General features: G+C 39.5%; 1 protein-coding gene across 2 annotated transcripts in view; it reads left to right on the plus strand.

Annotated features, from left to right (window-relative positions):
* SP4 (Sp4 transcription factor) overlaps window positions 1-18,841 on the plus strand; it is an 80,997-nt gene that overhangs the window by 42,578 nt on the left and 19,578 nt on the right. For both annotated transcript variants that reach the window (XM_066238550.1, XM_066238551.1), the window contains exon 4: window positions 918-1,146. In XM_066238550.1, the coding sequence (XP_066094647.1) occupies window positions 918-1,146 (229 nt within the window). The remainder of the gene's footprint in view (window positions 1-917; window positions 1,147-18,841) is intronic.

Here is an 18,841-nt window from a genome sequence, read left to right on the forward strand (position 1 = left end):
CAATTCTCTGAGGTGGGAGCATTCTTATATAAACAGGTTTTTTCTTTTCTGCCTATTCATATACTTTCTATTCCCTCACCAGTTGGGGAGAAAGTAGGCTGTGTTGAAAGAAAGGATAATTATAAGGGATACTCACGTGCACATAAGGATCAATTTAAACCATCTAAATAGCTGTTTTTTGTCATTTTATGTATTATTTATCATATTTTTCCTTAAGTGAAGAAGCCAAGTTGGTGTATGTGCTGACCTGAGAGGTGAAGTCTAAGCTATCTAAAATAAGTGAACAAAGTAGTAATATCTATCCTAAATGTTGTGTTTTATGCTTATAGTAACAGTATGAAATAAACATGGGTGCTTTTGCATTTTAAAAAACTAACTCGGTGTGCATAATTTAAAACAGTCATCAATAAAGAGATGTTTGCTAAATTTGAAGTATTTAGAAATGAGAAATGTCCATAAAACTTAATCATTTTAGTTAGTTTTCATTCATTTTCTTGGAATGAATATGTTCCTTACTGTGGAAATGGTAATAATAATGCTTTGTATTTATATAGCATCTTTCATCTGAGGATTTCAAAGTGCTTTTCAAATAATGTCTCATGAGTTCTCACAGCACTTTAGTGAGGTAGGTAGGTGGCAAGTATTATTATCTTCATTTTACAGGTGGAGAAATTAAGCCACAGGAGGGTTAAACGATTTATGTATGTAGACTCACCAACCAGACAGAGGCAGCCTGAGCTACAAAAGTAAAAATACTATATTTTAGGAGGATTGGCATAGTATAAGTCATTAACCCTTTTGCTTTGTACTTGAATTATTAGAACAAATATGGTAGCTTTATAATGTTCACATTGGAATTACTGTTTTTCTTTATTGAGTAGAAAACATTATAATACTTCTTTCCTCCCTGTTTTTAGGTCAGCAGCAAGGACAAGATGGAGTAAAAGTCCAACAAGCTACAATAGCTCCTGTAACTGTAGCAGTTGGAGGAATTGCTAATGCAACGATAGGTGCTGTTAGTCCTGACCAACTCACACAAGTGCATTTGCAGCAAGGCCAGCCCGCTTCTGATCAAGAGGTACAGCCTGGCAAGAGGCTTCGAAGAGTTGCCTGTTCCTGTCCTAACTGTAGGGAAGGAGAAGGAAGGTAAATGCTCCGTTGCCAACTCTGTCTCTTTGGAAGGCATAAAATAGTTAAAATCAAGCCATTGATTGGGTACTTTGATAATTAGAACATTTGCTAGCTTTGTAGTGCAGAAGTTGAGACATAATATTGTTATGAAGGGCATTAAATTGAGCTATTCTAGAATGGTTCTCCACCTTATACTTTTTTGAAATTTTTTGACTTTTTTCATTTATCATATAAAAAAAATTTTTTTAATTAAATGAGAGAAGGGGAGGCAGAGAGACAGACTCCTGCATGTATCCCTACCAGGATCCAACCGGAAAGCCCCCTAAAGGTGATGTTCTTCCCATTTGGGCTGTTGCTCCATTGCTTAGCAACCAAGCTATTTTTATCACCTGAGGCGAAGGCCACAGAGCCCTCCACAGTACCTGGGGCCAACTCACTGGAACCATCAAGCCATGGCTGTGGGAGGGGAAGAGAGGGAGAAGAATGGAGGGGCGGAGAAGCAGGTGGTCACTTCCTTTGTGTTCCCTGACCAGGAATTGAACCCGGAACATCCACATGTTGCGCCAACACTACCACTGAGCTGACTGGCCAGGACCCATTTAAAAAATTTAAACAGCTTTATTAATATAAAACTCACATGCCATACAATTCAGTCAAAGTGTACATTTCAGTAGTTTTTAATATATTCACAGAATTGTACATCCGTCACCACAATTAATTTTAGCACATATTTGTAATCCCCACAGGAAACCTTGTGTTCTTGAGCCATCACCCCTTCATTCCCAACCCTCTCACCTCTAGGCAACCACTAACAGTGTTTCTGTCTTTCTAGATTTGCCTGTTCTGAACATCATGTAATGGAATCATATAATATGAGGTCTTTGTGACTTGTTTTATTCATTTAGCATAATGTTTTCAAAGTTTTTCTATTAAAGCATTCATCGCACTTTATTTTTTTAATGAATAAATAATATTTTGTTGTACACACACACACACGCACAGTATTTTACTTTTCCAATCATCGGTTGATGGATATTTGGCATTTTCCACCTGTTGGCAATTATACTGCTATGAACATTCTTATACAACTCTTTGTTTAGACATGTTTTCATTTCCCTTAGGTCAGCGGTTCTCAACCTGTGGGTCGCGACCCCGGCGGGGGTCAAACGACCAAAACACAGGGGTCGCCTAAAGCCATCCACCCCTGTGTTTTGGTCGTTCGACCCCCGCCGGGGTCACGACCCACAGGTTGAGATCCGCTGCCTTAGGTATATACCAGGGGTCCCCAAACTTTTTACACAGGGGGCCAGTTCACTGTCCCTCAGACTGTTGGAGGGCTGGACTATAAAAAAAAACTATGAATAAATCCCTATGCACACTGCACATATCTTATTTTAAAGTAAAAAAACAAAACGGGAACAAATACAATATTTAAAATAAAAGAACAAGTAAATTTAAATCAACAAACTGACCAGTATTTCAATGGGAACTATGCTCCTCTCACTGACCACCAATGAAACAGGTGCCCCTTCCGGAAGTGCGGTGGGGGCCGGATAAATGGCCTCAGGGGGCCACATGTGGCCCGCGGGCCTGGCCGTAGTTTGGGGACCCCTGGCATATACCTAGGAATGGAATTCCTGGTTTTGGTGCTAACTCTCACAATTTGAGGAGCTGCCAGAATGTTTCTCAGTGTGGCTGTATCATTTTCGTTCCTACCAGCAATGTATGAGGGTTGTAATTTCTCCACATTGTTGTCAACAGTTGTTATAATCTGACCTTTTTTTTTATATAATCTGACTTTAAAAAAAAAAGATTTTATTTACTGATTTTAGAGAGAGAAGAGGGAGAAAGAGAGAAGGGGTAGGGAGGAATGGGAAGCATCAACTCAGTTGCTTCTGGTATATGACTTGACCAGGCAAGCCTGGGCTCTTAAACCGGCGACCTTAGCGTTCCAGGTTGATGCTTTATCTACTGCGCCATCACATGTGAGGCATAATTTGACTTTTTGATTGTAGCTACCCTGGTAGGTATGAAATGGCATCTCAGTGTGATTTTGATTTTTATTTCCATGGTGACTAATGACATAGAGTATGTTTTCATGTGCTTGGTGGTAGTTTGTGTATCTTTTTGGAGAAATATCTATTAATATCTTTTGTCTATTTTATTTTTTTATTATTGAGTTGTAATGGTTCTTTATATATTCTAGGTACAAGTCCCTTATCAGATAAAGGATTTGCAAATATTTTCTTCCAGCTTACGAGTTTTCCTTTCACTTCATTGATAATGTCCTTTAAGACACAAAGTTTCTCTCTTGATGAAGTTCAGTCTTTTTGACTTCTGGTTTTGCTGTTGTATCTAAGAATTCTTTACGGAATCTGAGGTCATAAAGATTCCTAGTTTTCTTGTAAGAATTTTATAGCTTTTGCACATTTCAGTCTTTGATCAATTTGGGGTTAATTTTTGAATATGATTTGAGGCAAGGGTTCATTCAAAACCATTTGTTGAAAAGACTCTACTGCCCTGGTCAGGTTGGTTAGAGCATGATCCGGATATGCAAAGGTTGCTGGTTTAATCCCCGGTCAGGACACATACAGAAACAGATTGATGTTTCTGTTGCTCTCTCTTTTCCTCCTCTTTCTCTAAAATTAACAAAAACTAAAAAAGAAAATAAAAGGCTATCCTTTTCCCGTGAACTGAATGCTCATGGCATCCTTGTCAAAAAACAGTTGACCAAAGACATACAGGGTTATTTCTGGACTTTCAGTTCTGTTTCATTGATCTGTATGTCTCTCTCTACGCCGGTACTGCCCTGTGTTGATTGATTACTTTGGCTTTGTAGTAACTTGAAATTGGGAAGTATGAGTCCTGACTTTATTATTCGTTTCTAATACTGTTTTGACTCTATTGGGACACTTGCAATATGTGAATTTTAGTATCAACTTATCAGTTTCTATAAAGAAGGCAGGTGGGATTCTGACAGGAGTGGCATTGAATCTGTTTAGATCGATTTGGGGAATATTGCCAACTTAACAGCATTAAGTCGTCTGATCCAAATACCATGGTGTGTGTTTTTCTGTTTATTTAGATCTTCTCTAATTTTCAATATTATTTTGTAGTTTTCAGAGTATAGTTTTTCACTTTTTTGTTAAATTTATTCTTAAGTCTTTTATTCTTTTTGATGCTATTGTAAATCAATTGTTTTCTTGATTGTTTATTGCAAATGTATAGAAATACAATCATATTTTGCATATTGGTCTTGAATCCTGCAACCTTGCTGAACTCCTTCACTAGTTCTAATAATGTTATAGTGAATTCCTTAGGGTTTTCTATATGTAAGGTCATGTCACTTGCAAATAGAGATAGTTTTATTTCATTCTTTCCACTCTTGATGACTTTTCTTTTTCTTTTTTTTTTTTTTTTTCTATGTATCTGTGTCTTTTTTTTTTTTTTTTTTTTTTTAATTTTTTTTTATAATTTTATTTTTTTAATGGGGTGACATCAATAAATCAGGATACATATATTCAAAGATAACAAGTCCAGGTTATCTTGTCGTTCAATTATGTTGCATACCCACCACCCAAAGTCAGATTGTCCTCTGTCACCTTCTATCTTGTTTTCTTTGTGCCCCTCCCACCCCCTATCCCTCTCCCATTCCCCCCTCCCCCCCGTAACCACCACACTCTTATCAATGTCTCTTAGTTTCACTATTATGTCCCACCTGCGTATGGAATAATACAGTTCCTGTTTTTTTCTGATTTACTTATTTCGCTTCGTATCATGTTATCAAGATCCCACCATTTTGCTGTAAATGTTCCGATGTCATCATTTCTTATGGCTGAGTAGTATTCCATAGTGTATATGTGCCACATCTTCTTTATCCAGTCATCTATTGATGGGCTTTTTGGTTGTTTCCATGTCCTGGCCACTGTGAACAATGCTGCAATAAACATGGGGCTGCATGTGTCTTTACGTATCAATGTTTCTGAGTTTTGGGGATATATACCCAGTAGAGGGATTGCTGGGTCATAAGGTAGTTCTATTTTCAGTTTTTTGAGGAACCACCATACTTTCTTCCATAATGGTTGTACTACTTTACATTCCCACCAACAGTGTATGAGGGTTCCTTTTTCTCCACAGCCTCTCCAACATTTGCTATTACCTGACTTGCTAATAACAGTTAATCGAACAGGTGTGAGGTGGTATCTCATTGCCGTTTTGATTTGCATTTCTCTAATAGCTAAAGAAGATGAGCATCTTTTCATATATCTGTTGGCCATTTGTATTTCTTCCTGTGAGAAGTGTCTATTCATATCCTCTTCCCATTTTTTTATTGGATTGTTTGTTTGTTTGTTGTTGAGTTTTATGAGTTCTTTGTATATTTTGGATATTAGGCCCTTATCTGAGCTGTTGTTTGAAAATATCATTTCCCATTTAGTTGGCTTTCTGTTTATTTTGTTATCAGTTTCCCTTGCTGAGCAAAAACTTCTTAGTCTGATGTAGTCCCATTCATTAATTTTTGCCTTCACTTCTCTTGCCATTGGAGTCAAATTCATAAAATGCTCTTTAAAACCCAGGTCCATGAGTTGAGTACCTATGTCTTCTTCTATGTACTTAATTGTTTCAGGTCTTATGTTTAGATCTTTGATCCATTTTGAGTTAATTTTTGTACAGGGGGAGAGACTGTAGTCCAGTTTCATTCTTTTGCATGTGGCTTTCCAGTTTTCCCAGCACCATTTATTGAAGAGGCTTTCTTTTCTCCATTGTGTGTTGTTGGCCCCTTTATCAAAAATTATTTGACTATATATATGTGGTTTTATTTCTGGACTTTCTATTCTGTTCCATTGGTCTGAGTGTCTATTTTTCTGCCAATACCATGCTGTTTTGATTGTCGTGGCCCTATAATAGAGTTTGAAGTCAGGTATTGTTATGCCCCCAGCTTCATTCTTTTTCTTTAGGATTGCTTTGGCTATTCGGGGTTTTTTATAGTTCCATATAAATCTGATGATTTTTTGCTCTATTTCTTTAAAAAATGTCATTGGAATTTTGATGGGAATTGCATTAAATTTGTATATTGCTTTGGGTAATATAGCCATCTTGATTATATTTATTCTTCCTAGCCAAGAACAAGGTATATTCTTCCATCTCATTATATCTTTTTCGATTTCCCTTAACAATGGTTTATAGTTTTCATTATATAAGTCCTTTACATTCTTTGTTATGTTTATTCCTAAGTATTTTATTTTTTTTGTTGCAATCGTGAAGGGGATTATTCTTTTGAGTTCCTTCTCAGTTGTTTCATTGTTGGCATATAGAAAAGCTATTGACTTCTGAATGTTAATTTTGTATCCTGCGACCTTACTGTATTGGCTTATTGTTTCTAGTAGTCTTTTTGTGGATTCTTTGGGGTTTTCTATGTATAGGATCATATCATCTGCAAAAAGTGATACCTTTACTTCTTCTTTTCCGATATGGATGCCTTTTATTTCTTTGTCTTGTCTGATTGCTCTGGCTAGAACCTCTAGTACCACATTAAATAAGAGTGGAGAGAGTGGACAACCCTGTCTTGTTCCTGATTTAAGGGGGAAAGCCTTCAGTTTAGTGCCATTTAATATGATGTTAGCTGATGGTTTATCATATATGACCTTTATCATGTTGAGATATTTTCCTTCTATACCCATTTTGTTGAGAGTCTTAAACATAAAATTGTGTTGTATTTTATCGAAAGCCTTTTCTGCATCTATTGATAAGATCATGTGGTTTTTGTTCTTTGTTTTGTTGATATGGTGTATTACATTAACCGTTTTACGTATGTTGAACCATCCTTGAGATTCTGGGATGAATCCCACTTGATCATGATGTATTATTTTTTTAATATGATGTTGTATTCGATTTGCTAGTATTTTGTTTAGTATTTTAGCATCTGTATTCATTAGAGATATTGGTCTGTAGTTTTCTTTTTTTGTGCCATCCTTGCCTGGTTTTGGTATGAGGGTTATGTTGGCCTCATAAAATGTGTTTGGAAGTATTGCTTCTTCTTCAATTTTTTGGAAGACTTTGAGTAGAATAGGAACCAAGTCTTCTTTGAATGTTTGATAAAATTCGCTGGTATAGCCGTCAGGGCCTGGACTTTTATTTTTGGGGAGGTTTTTAATGGTTTTTTCTATTTCTTCTCTACTGATAGGTCTGTTTAGGCTTTCTGCTTCTTCTTGACTCAGTCTAGGAAGGTTGTATTGTTCTAGGAATTTATCCATTTCTTCTAGGTTGTTGAATTTAGTGGCATAAAGTTTTTCATAGTATTCTACAATAATTCTTTGTATATCTACGGTGTCCGTGGTGATTTCTCCTCTTTCATTTTGTATTTTGTTTATATGAGTTCTTTCTCTTTTTTCCTTGGTAAGTCTTGCCAAGGGTTTGTCAATTTTGTTGATCTTTTCAAAGAACCAGCTCCTTGTTCTATTAATTTTTTCTATAGTTTTTCTGTTCTCTAATTCACTTATTTCTGCTCTGATTTTTATTATCTCCTTTCTTCGGCTGGTTTTGGGTTGTCTTTGTTCTTCTTTTTCTAGTTCCTTAAGGTGGGAAGTTAAGTGGTTCACTTGGGCTCTCTCTCGTTTGTTCATATATGCCTGAAGCGATATGAACTTCCCTCTTATCACTGCTTTTGCTGCATCCCATAGATTCTGATATGTCGTATTTTCATTTTCATTAGTCTGTATATATCTTTTGATCTCTGCACTTATTTCTTCTTTGACCCATTCATTTTTTAAAAGTATGTTGTTTAGTTTCCACATTTTTGTGGGATTTTTTTCCTCTTTTTTGCAGTTGAATTCTAGTTTCAAGGCTTTATGATCAGAAAATATGCTTGGTACAACTTCAATTTTTCTGAATTTGCTGATATTGTTTTTGTGGCCCAACATATGGTCAATTCTTGAGAATGATCCATGTACACTGGAGAAAAATGTATACTCAGTCACTTTGGGATGAAGTGTCCTGTAGATGTCTATCATATCCAGGTGCTCTAGTGTTTTGTTTAAGGCCACTATGTCTTTGTTGATTCTCTGTTTGGATGACCGATCTAGAGCCGTCAGCGGTGTATTGAGGTCTCCAAGTATGATTGTATTTTTGTCAGTTTTTGTTTTAAGATCAATAAGTAGCTGTCTTATATATTTTGGTGCTCCTTGGTTTGGTGCATATATATTAAGAATTGTTATGTCTTCTTGATTCAGTGTCCCCTTAGCCATTATGAAATGGCCATTTTTGTCTCTAAGTACTTTTCCTGTCTTGTAGTCAGCATTATCCGATATGAGTATTGCTACACCTGCTTTTTTTTGGATGTTATTTGCTTGGAGTATTGTTTTCCAGCCTTTCACTTTGAATTTGTTTTTATCCTTGTTACTTAGATGAGTTTCCTGTAGGCAGCATACAGTTGGATTTTCTTTTTTAATCCATTCTGCTACTCTGTGCCTTTTTATTGGTGAGTTTAATCCATTTACATTTAGTGTAATTATTGATACTTGTGAGTTCCCTATTGCCATTTTATATCTTGCTTTCTGTTAGTTTTGTGTCTTGTTTGATCCTTCTCTTTCGTTTTTCTATCTTTTGTTTTTATTTGGTTGTATTCCATACATCTTTCCTCTGTTGCTATCTTTTTTATCTCATGTGCTTCTGTGGTGGTTTTTTCAATGGTGGTTACCTTTGAGTAATGAAAAGGGTCCCTACCCTGTTCATTGTAGCGAACTATTTTGTGAGTACTTTTGCACTCCATCGTCCTTTGCTACTGTTAATCTCCGTCTTCTCCCCCTCTTTCTTTTTGTTGTTGTCACAGTTTAAATTTGGTTTTATTGTGTTCTTCTTGGAGCTTTTACTTGTGGCTCTGTTTTTTTTTTGTTCTTTGTATCTGATTGGAGAACCCCCTTTAGTAATTCCTGGAGTGGGGGTTTTCTGATGATAAATTCCCTCATCTTTTCTGTATCTGTGAATGTTTTTATTTCTCCTTCGTATTTGAAGGATAGCTTTGATGGGTATAGTATTCGTGGCTGAAAGTTCCTCTCTTTCAGGACTTTAAATATTGGGGTCCACTCTCTTCTAGCTTGTAGAGTTTCTGCTGAGAAATCTGATGATAATCTAATGGGCCTTCTTTTATATGTTGTATTCTTCTTTTCCCTGGCTGCCTTGAGAATTTTTTCTTTGCTGTTGGTTTGTGTCAATTTCATTATGATATGCCTTGGAGTAGGTTTGTTGGGGTTAAGAAAACTTGGAGTTCTGTTTGCTTCTTGAACTTGAGGCTTTAGTTCTTTCCACAGGCTTGGGAAGTTCTCATCAATTATTTGTTTAAGTATGTTCTCCATTCCATTTTCTCTCTCTTCTCCCTCTGATATACCTATTATTCTTATGTTATTCTTTTTGATGGAGTCAGATAATTCTTGTAGGGCTATCTCATTTTTTTTAATTTTTGAGTCTCTTTCTTCTTCTCTCTGTTGTGCCTCAAGTTGCTTGTCTTCTATTTCACTAATCCTCTCTTCTATCTGACCTGTTCTATTAGCTAAGCTTGTTACTTCGTTTTTCAGCTTGTGAATTGAGTTTTTCATCTCTGTTTGATTTGTTTTTATAGTTTCAATTTCCTTGGACATATATTCTTTGTGTTCATGGAGTTGTTTTCTGATTTCCCTATATTGCCTTTCTGTGTTTTCTTGTATATCTCGGAGGATTTTTAGGATTTCTATCTTGAATTCTCTGTCATTTAGCTCCAAGGTTTCCAATATATTAAATTTTTTCTCCATAGATTTTTCCTCATCTAGCTGTGTTACCTCTCTTTCTTTTGTATCCATGATATTCGATTTTCTCTTCCTTAATGGCATCTGAGGGTGGTTTTGTTGATAGTATTAATGAGATTTAATAAAGAATAAAAAGTTAAAAAAAATAAAAAAATAACAAATCGAAAAGAGTTGTTTTTTTAAAAAAAATTAATAATGAAATAAAGAAAAATAAAATAAAATAAAAATTTTTAGAAAAGGAAATTATTCCCCCCCCTCTTTTTTTCCTCTCCTCTCCTCTCCCCTCTTTCTTGAGAAAATCTTGTGGTGGACTGTGAGTTATAACAAACAATGCCTGTGATGGAGGGCCTGAATTGGGGAAAAGTAATAAAGGGGCAAAAAAGAGAGAAAGAAAAAAAAAAAGGAAAAAAAATAAAAGAAAAAAGAAAAAAAAAAGAGCGTATGGACCCACAAAAAGCAAATAAGGAAAAAATTTGGGTCAAGAATAAAATGATTTGCTTTTAGGTGTTGGTTTTCTAAGAGTTATGATGAGAGGAATAAGAGGAAAATGGAAAAATGGGGGGACAAATTAAAAACTTACTATTGTATTTAGTGGAACAAGAACTAGATAATATGGAGAGCCAGGGATGGGAGCACTGCTAGTGAGTTAAAAAGGTGAAGTAAAAACCCCCCAAAATGCCACAAACATAGGTTTGAGTCCCAGATAAGATAATTTGTTTGTTATTGAGGTTTGAATGAGAGGAGATGTAAAGGAGAAAGGAAGAAACTAATATAGAGGGAGAAAAGAAAGAGAGAGAGAGAAAAAAAGAGGGAACCACTAAAAGAAGAAAAAAGAAAGGAGAGAGAGAGAGAGAGTTAAGGGTTTTGGAGTGCAACCCTCATAGAGAGAAAGGAAGAGAAGAGAAATGATAATGGGAGATGTAACACTTATGGGTAGTGTAGTTCAAGGAGAGGAGAGAGTAAGACCGGTAGAGAGTTAATCGGCCAAATTGGAGGAGGAAAAAAAAGTCTCAAGAATGAAGATAAGAGAAACAAACGAACAAATATAATAAAATGGGATAGGTTATAAAGTCTGCAGATTATTCTTGATTTTGAGAGGTTATCTTCTTGCTTTTTCTTTTCTCTCCCTCTTCCTGGTCGGTGACTCTGTACCCCGGGTTCTGCCCCTTTGGCACGCTCAGGTAGAGGTTTGCAGTTGATAAGTCTCTATGGCAATGTCATGTATTGTGCTTTATTCTCGTTGGGAGTCGAGGCTCATTAGCATTTATAGGCTCCGACAGTGAGAGAGTCCGTGTTCCTGGAGCCTTTCTCCTAGTCTTTCCTTCCTCAATTAGTAGCCTGATAGTCCAGGTATGGGGTTGCTGCTGCCTCTGCCTGGATAGTAAGAGGCTCAAATTGCTGGCAACTCCCCACTCTATTTCCACTCAGCACAGGGCTCTGGGTAAGGCTCAGTCAGTCAGAGCTGCTAGCATAATCAGGCGGGCTTTCCGCCCACTCGAAGACCTCTGGCTCTGCCACTCTATCCGGTAACACAAGCGGGCGCCCACTTCCGGGGCGCTTGGAGGAAACTCTCACTCACTGTCTGCAACCAGGATATCCGGCCAGCAGTCTCACGCTCTGAGTGAAACCCCCAACCGCAGGGAAAAGTTGCAGCGTTGGAATTGAGTCTCGCTCCGTCCCCGTGTGCGGCTTTTGCAAGGTGCTGGGGCGGCCCGAGATTCCGCTTTGGCCCACACAAAGGCCCCTGACTCTGCCCCTCTGTGCGATAACACGGGCGCGCACTGCCGAGGCACTCGGAGGAATCGCTCACTCCTTATCTGCGCGCAAACCAGGATATGAGGCCGGCCGTGGTTCCCTCTGAGTGAAACAGCCTCCAGCACGGAAAATCTCCACCGTTGGGATTAGTTCTCACTCCCTCCCGTGCGTGGCTTTCCCAGGGCGCTGTGGCTGCCCAGAGACTCTGCCCTCAGCCCACAGAAAGGCCTCTGACCCTGCCTCTCCGTGGGGCAACACGGGCACCCACTTCCGCGGCTTAGGAAGAAATCTCTCTTCCACTAACTGCGCACCGACCAGGAGACCGGGTAAAATGGCCGCTCCGCTTGTCTTTCTTTGTTTGGGTTTGGCGCGAGTGTTAGCTTGTATTGCCCGGGTTGCCACAGGATCAGATTTTCCTCGGCTTGGATCTCTGAGCCACAGCCTGGTTCGGCCGTTTTTGCTGCGGGGGCCTGGATCTATTCACCCCCTTTGCCCGCCTCAGTTTCTATATTCACAGTTACCAGAGAAAGCCGCCCTGTTTAGGTTAGTGAGGAAGGCGGAGCATTTCTTACTCCCTATTTCCTTCGGGGTTTGGTTATATATTTAGCCAATTTTTCACTCAATCATACCTTTGGGTGTATTGCGAAGAATCTGGAAGCTCCAAGTATAGGTTTTTCTGTTTCTGGTTGAAGATCTTGTTGAGTTTTGGGGGAGATTTATCGGTATCGCTTCCTACTCCGCCATTACTCTGACGTCATCCGTATCTGTCGACTTTTCTTTTTCTTACCTAACTGTTCTGTCTAGAACCTACAGAAAGAACACTTCTATTTAGTGTTGAATAGAAGTGGTGGAAGTGGACATCACTGTTTTGATCCCTATCTTAGGGGAAAAAGCATTCGGTCTTTTACCATAAAGTATGATATTAACTCTGGGTTTTTCAAATATACCCTTGAGTCCATTCGCCTGACCTATGGTGGTGCAGTTGATAAAATGTCGGTCTGGAACACTGAGGTTGCCGGTTTGAAATGCCAGGCATGCTCAGTCAAGGCACATATGAGCGCAACTACAATGAGTTCATGCTTCCTGCTCCTTCCCCACCCCCTACCTCCCACACTTCTCTCTCTCTCCTCTCTCTAAAATCAGTCAATAAAAAAATCGTAGAAGTACACTATTTCTACTATATTGAATGTTTTTGTCTTGAAAGGATATTGGGTTATTGTCCAATGCATTTCTGCATCTGTTGAGGCGGTTATATAGTTTTTGTTTTTTATTCTATCAACATGGTATACATTAATTGATTGTTGGATGTTAAAGTACTTTAATGTTCATAGGATTAAATTCAACTCGGTTGTGGTTTATAATTATTTTTATGTTGCTGGATTTGTTTTGTTAATATTTTGTTGACGATTTTTGCATCTGTGTTCATCAGAGATACTGGGTGTTTTCTTATTATGAATGTCTTTGCTTTCATAGAATGAGTTGGGAAGTACTCCTTCCAGTTTTATTTTTGTCAGAGTTTGTTGAAGAACTGGTGTTAACTTTTTAAATGTTTTGTGGAGTTCACAGTGAAGCATTCTGGTCATTGGTATTTTTTTGACTGCTGATTCAGTCTCTTTACTTGTTACGGGTTTTTTCCTGACTGATTATTTGTTCTTGAGTCAGATTTCGTACTCTCTGTCGTTCTAGAAATTTGTCCATCTCATCTAAATTATTTAAGCAATTGGCATGTAATTGTTCTTGTTTTATGAAAATATTGAAAATAGAGATGGAGATCTCCAACTATTGTTGAATTGGCTCTCCATCTGTTTTGGTGTACTCTTGTTACTCTTTATGTTTATAATTGTTATACCTTCCTGATGGATTGACTAGGTTACCCTGAAGAAATCTTCCTCATCATCTCTGATAATGTCTTGTTTTAAAGTTTGGTTTGTCAGTGTCCGTCTAGCCATTCCAGCTTTCTTGGAGTCTTGTTGGCATGTCTATTTGCATCATTTTACTTTCAGTTTTTTTGTATCTTTGAATGTAAAGTGTGTCACTTGTATACAGCATATAGCTGGATTTTTAAAATTCAATCAGACCCACCTCCCAAAAAATCTGCCTTTTGATTGGATTATGTGATCCGTGTTTGCATTGATGCTGCTGACATACTTGAATTCACAACTGCCATTTTACTTTTTGTTTCCAATATCTCATTCTTTTTTGTACTCTATTCCTTTCTTTGCATTAAATAAATATAGCATTTTAAACTTGTAATTTTGCACTTTAATTTCATTAATGATTTTTTTCATTATACAGAGGTCCTGTTATGACACAGTCCCTGTTCTTACAACAGTGACATAACCTGAATTTTGATATGTTGAAACACACTCTAGCTAAGTCACTTACTTATCCTAACACAGTTGTAAAATCATAATCTAGAACATAAAAACACAACTAAGCCACAGAAAAAGGAAAAGGACATAAATACACTGTACTGTATACTGTGCTGTAGTAACAGAAAAAATGACAAATGATGCCAGTGGCGTAAGGCAAAACACTCCTTTCTCAATTTTTTAAAGTTTTATGGAAGTGAGCATCATAAACTCAAAATGTCTTATGTCGAGGCTGTCATGGACCCCCTGTATTATTTTGAGTTACTTCCTTAGTGGTTGCTCTTGGACTTAACATCTATATCTTATCATAATCAGTTTAAGATTTATAGTAACAGAATTCCAGTGCGTTATGGAAAGGTTACCCCTATGTAGTTCTATTCTCTTTTGTGGTATTGTTACACATAGTATAAATATTACAAACCCAAGAATACTTTGTTATAATTACTAGTTTATATAATTTTACTTATTTTACACAAGTGAAGAGGAGTGATGCACCTGAAACCTGAAAGGCAGAAACAGCAGGCTGAACCAAAAACACAAGGCTAGTATGTTTCATAAAGAAAGCTGATTTTAAAAACGCCTGGGTGCAGGCAGGCTGAGACCAGCAAAGGGTGTCATGTGGGTTGTCAGAGGGCCTTGGACAAAGGCAGGGCAAGATAACTTCTGTTTGTGGTTGGAAGTGGCACCACAGTTCTTCAAAGTTGCCTGCACCCTAATCTAGTAGTCCCTTACCAGCATTCAGCTACAAGGGTGGTCTGAGCCAGAGTACTGAATAGGCAAGTCCTTCTTCCTTTAGGCCTGCATGGTTCGTAAGATGGTGGCTGAGTAGGCATTTTATCAAAACCTATGTAATTTTATTAACCAATGTCACCCTGTCAAGGCAGTAGCCACGGCCACCATCACAGCTGCCTGGCCCATGCAGGTTCCCATTAGATTCAGACAGACAGTAATGAAACAATGGAGGCAAGAGCTGGTGGGCCATTAGCTTTAATCCTAGCTTGCACCCAGTGGGCAAGTAAAAACATACACTGGGCTCCAAAACCCACTCATTCAGTGCTCACAAAGCTACTGGCTTATTCGAGTTTCCTAGAATCAAAGGTTTCTAGCTCACCAGCTTTATTCACCTCTGTTCCCCATCTCCTTCTCTCTGCACAAACTGGTTTCTCCTTCAGCACTCTGCCATGTTGGCGGCTTCTCCTGGCCTCCTCCACGTGGCCTTTCTCTACTCTCCTACAGCATGGGCTCCTCCTAGAATGTAATCAGTCTTCCCCAGGAACAATGTGATCTCTCTTACTTTTAAAACCTTTTGGCGTGAAAGCCGTCCCCCAACACATATTAACATAATCACGCCCATTCCAAGCAATCGCGTCGGCAATGGGCTTCCATGTGGGCAGAGCCGTCTTTAACAAAGTGAGCATAATATATTTTATCTGCCCAACACACCCCAATAAAGTCTCCCATCCAAGTACCAACCAGGCCCAACCCTGCTTAGCTTCCAAGATCAGATGAGATTGGGCACATTCATGGTGCCAATAAAGTCAATTAAAAATAAGAAGTGGGCCCTGGCCTGTTGGCTCAGCGGTAGAGCGTTGGCCTGGCATGCGGGGGACCCGGGTTCGATTCCCGGCCAGGGCACATAGGAGAAGCGCCCATTTGCTTCTCCACCCCCCCCTCCTTCCTCTCTGTCTCTCTCTTCCCCTCCCGCAGCCAAGGCTCCATTGGAGCAAAGATGGCCCGGGCGCTGGGGATGGCTCCTTGGCCTCTGCCCCAGGCGCTAGAGTGGCTCTGGTCGCGGCAGAGCGACGCCCCGGAGGGGCAGAGCATCGTCCCCTGGTGGGCAGAGCATCGCCCCTAGTGGGCGTGCCGGGTGGATCCCAGTCAGGCGCATGCGGGAGTCTGTCTGACTGTCTCTCCCCGTTTCCAGCTTCAGAAAAATACAAAAAAAAAAAAAAAAAAGGTGGAGAGAAAGCAAACAGGTATGTTTAGCTTTTGCTGTGTTAACTGTATCATTTCTGGTTCCTGTGAGCTTGAGTTCCCACTTCAAGTGGTTTCCTCAGCCCAGTATAGCTTTGCTTTAATCCACCTACGTGGTGCTATTTTTGGCAAATAGTTAACATATATTACATTTTTATAATGTTATAGGCTTGATAATACGTTTTATGCATATTGTTTATAAAATTGCTTTTTAAAATTAGTTAAGAGAAGACATATGCAGTTATCCTGTTATAATTGTATAATTACCATCGCTATGTGCGGTAGAATTGCTTTTTAGGGTCGTTTGCTTTCAGAGTTGTATGGCCAGTAGCCATGGCCACCATCACAGCCGCAAGTGAAAGGCAGGGAGGCGCAGAGACAGACTCCTGTATGCATCTTGACCAGGATCCACCCAGCTACCCATCTGGGGCTGATGTTCTGTCCATCTGGAGCTGCTGTTCTGTTGCTTGGCAACCTAGCTACTTTAGCACCTGAGGCAGAACTATGGAGCCATCCTCAGCACCTGGGGCTAACTTGCTCATTTGAGCCATGGCTGTGGGAGGAGAAGAGAGGGTGGGGAGAAGGGGTGGAGAAACAGATGGTCTCTTCTCCTGTGTGCCCTGACCAGGAATCGAACCTGGGACTTTTACACGCCAGGCTGACACCCTACCTCTGAGCCAACCAGCCAAGGCCTCCAATTGTTTTTTTGTTTGTTTGTTTATTTGTTTTTACAGGGACAGAGAGAGAGAGAGAGAGAGAGTCAGAGAGAGGGATAGATAGGGACAGACAGGAACGGAGAGAGATGAGAAGCATCAATCATTAGTTTTTTTTGTTGTTGTTGCGACACCTTAGTAATTGTTCATTGATTGCTTTCTCATATGCCTTGACCGCGGGCCTTCAGCAGACCGAGTAACCCCTTGCTTGAGTCAGTGACCTTGGGTCCAAGCTGGTGAGCTTTTTGCTGAAGCCAGATGAGCCCATGCTCAAGCTGGAGACCTCGGGGTCTTGAACCTGGGTCCTCGGCATCCCAGTAGGACTCTCTACCCACTGCGCCACCGCCTGGTCAGGCTCCAATTGGTTTTTAAAAATTATTCCTCTTTATTGATATTCTCTATTTGATGTGACATTGTCGTTTTGCTTCTTTAATCATGATTTCCTTTAGTTTTTCCAACATATTTATAATGGCTACTTTGAAGTTTTATTAAAAATGGTTGCTCTCACAGGCAGCTTCTCTTTCCTGTTTTCCCCCCCTAATATATGGGTCATACCTTTTTGTTTTGTTTTTGGCATGCCTCATAATCTTTTGTTGGAAACTGGACAGTTCAGATAATATCTTGCAGCAACTCTTAGCACTGTCCCTCCCCTCTCCCTATTCACAGCTTGTTATTGTTGTTTGCTTATTTATTTAGTGACAGGCTGTATATTTTAGAGACACTCCTGGCACACCATGAAGCCTGTTGCTCCTCAGTGGATGCAGACTTGAATATGACTCTGGGATGACCTTGGTTTTGATTGTCTTCTTCCCTGACCACACCCAGCTATTATGCTTCACTAATTTCCAGCTGATTGCTCTATTGTTTTCAACAATGTCCTGGAGCATACATTTTTTCACAATCTGATCCAATCAGTTTCCTTCATGTACTAGATTACGTGGTCTGTGCTTGAGATTTATTCTAACTCTGGAGGGCTCCTCCCAACTGTCTCTTTTCTGGCTTCTGTCTGGCAGCCTAATCTAGCCTACAGTTTAACCCAGTGGTAGTCAACCTGGTCCCTACTGCCCACTAGGGGGCGTTCCAGCTTTCATGGTGGGCGGTAACGGAGCAACCAAAGTAAAAATAAAAAGATTTAACTATAGTAAGTTGTTTTATAAAGATTTATTCTGCCAAACAGCGAAAATTCGACATAAAGTACTTGGTAAGTCATTATTATTATATGCTTTAACTTGCTGTAACTCTGCTTTATAAATTTTATAAAGTTAAGTTACTTCCCTACTTTATAAATCACCATTACTGTGGAACCGGTGGGCAGTTAGAAAATGTTACTACTAACAGAGATACAAAAGTGGGCAGTAGGTATAAAAAGATTGACTGCCCCTGGTTTAACCTTTTTTTCCAATGATTGTATTAGACTTTTTCCCAGTTGACTTTTGCATTAATCTCCAGTGGTTTTTGTGTGTGTGTGGGGGGGTTTTTTTGTTTGTTTTAGTGAGAGAGACCACACAGATAGGGACAGACAGACAGGAAAGGAGAGAAATGAGAAGCATCAGTTCTTCATTGCGGCATCTTAATTGTTCATTGATTGTTCTCTCACATGTGCCCTAACCTGGGTGATGGGGCTACAGCCAAGCCAGTAACCTCTTGCTCAAGCCAGCAACCTTGGGCTTCACGCCAGTCATCTTGGGCTTCAAGCCAGCATCCATGGGATCATTACTGTGATCCTGCACTCAAGGTGGTGAGCCCACACTCAAGCCGGCAACATTGGGGTTTTGAACATGGGTCCTCCGTATCCCAGGCTGATGCTCTATCCATTGTGCCACCACGTGGTCAGGCTAATCTCCAGTATTTTTTAAGAACCTCTGAGTGTCAAACTTCTCCACACTTTGTTGCAAATAAAGTCCATTTTGGCAGAGAGAGGAGAGATTTGGAACTCTGTTTATATGGTATGCTCATCCTCTAGCCAGAATCTGTCATAATCTTGAACTGGGGGTTGAGACATGAGAGGCATCTTTCTCTCTCAGTGGCATCCCTGCTGTAGCAGGTGCATGCTCGTTGGCAGGGGCATCAGTAGCCTCAGGTTTTCTTGGCTTGCCTCTCCTGGCTTGGGAACCTCTGATTT

Source organism: Saccopteryx bilineata, chromosome 7, assembly GCF_036850765.1.
Source record: "Saccopteryx bilineata isolate mSacBil1 chromosome 7, mSacBil1_pri_phased_curated, whole genome shotgun sequence".
In the NCBI taxonomy this organism is placed as follows: Eukaryota; Metazoa; Chordata; class Mammalia; order Chiroptera; family Emballonuridae; genus Saccopteryx; species Saccopteryx bilineata.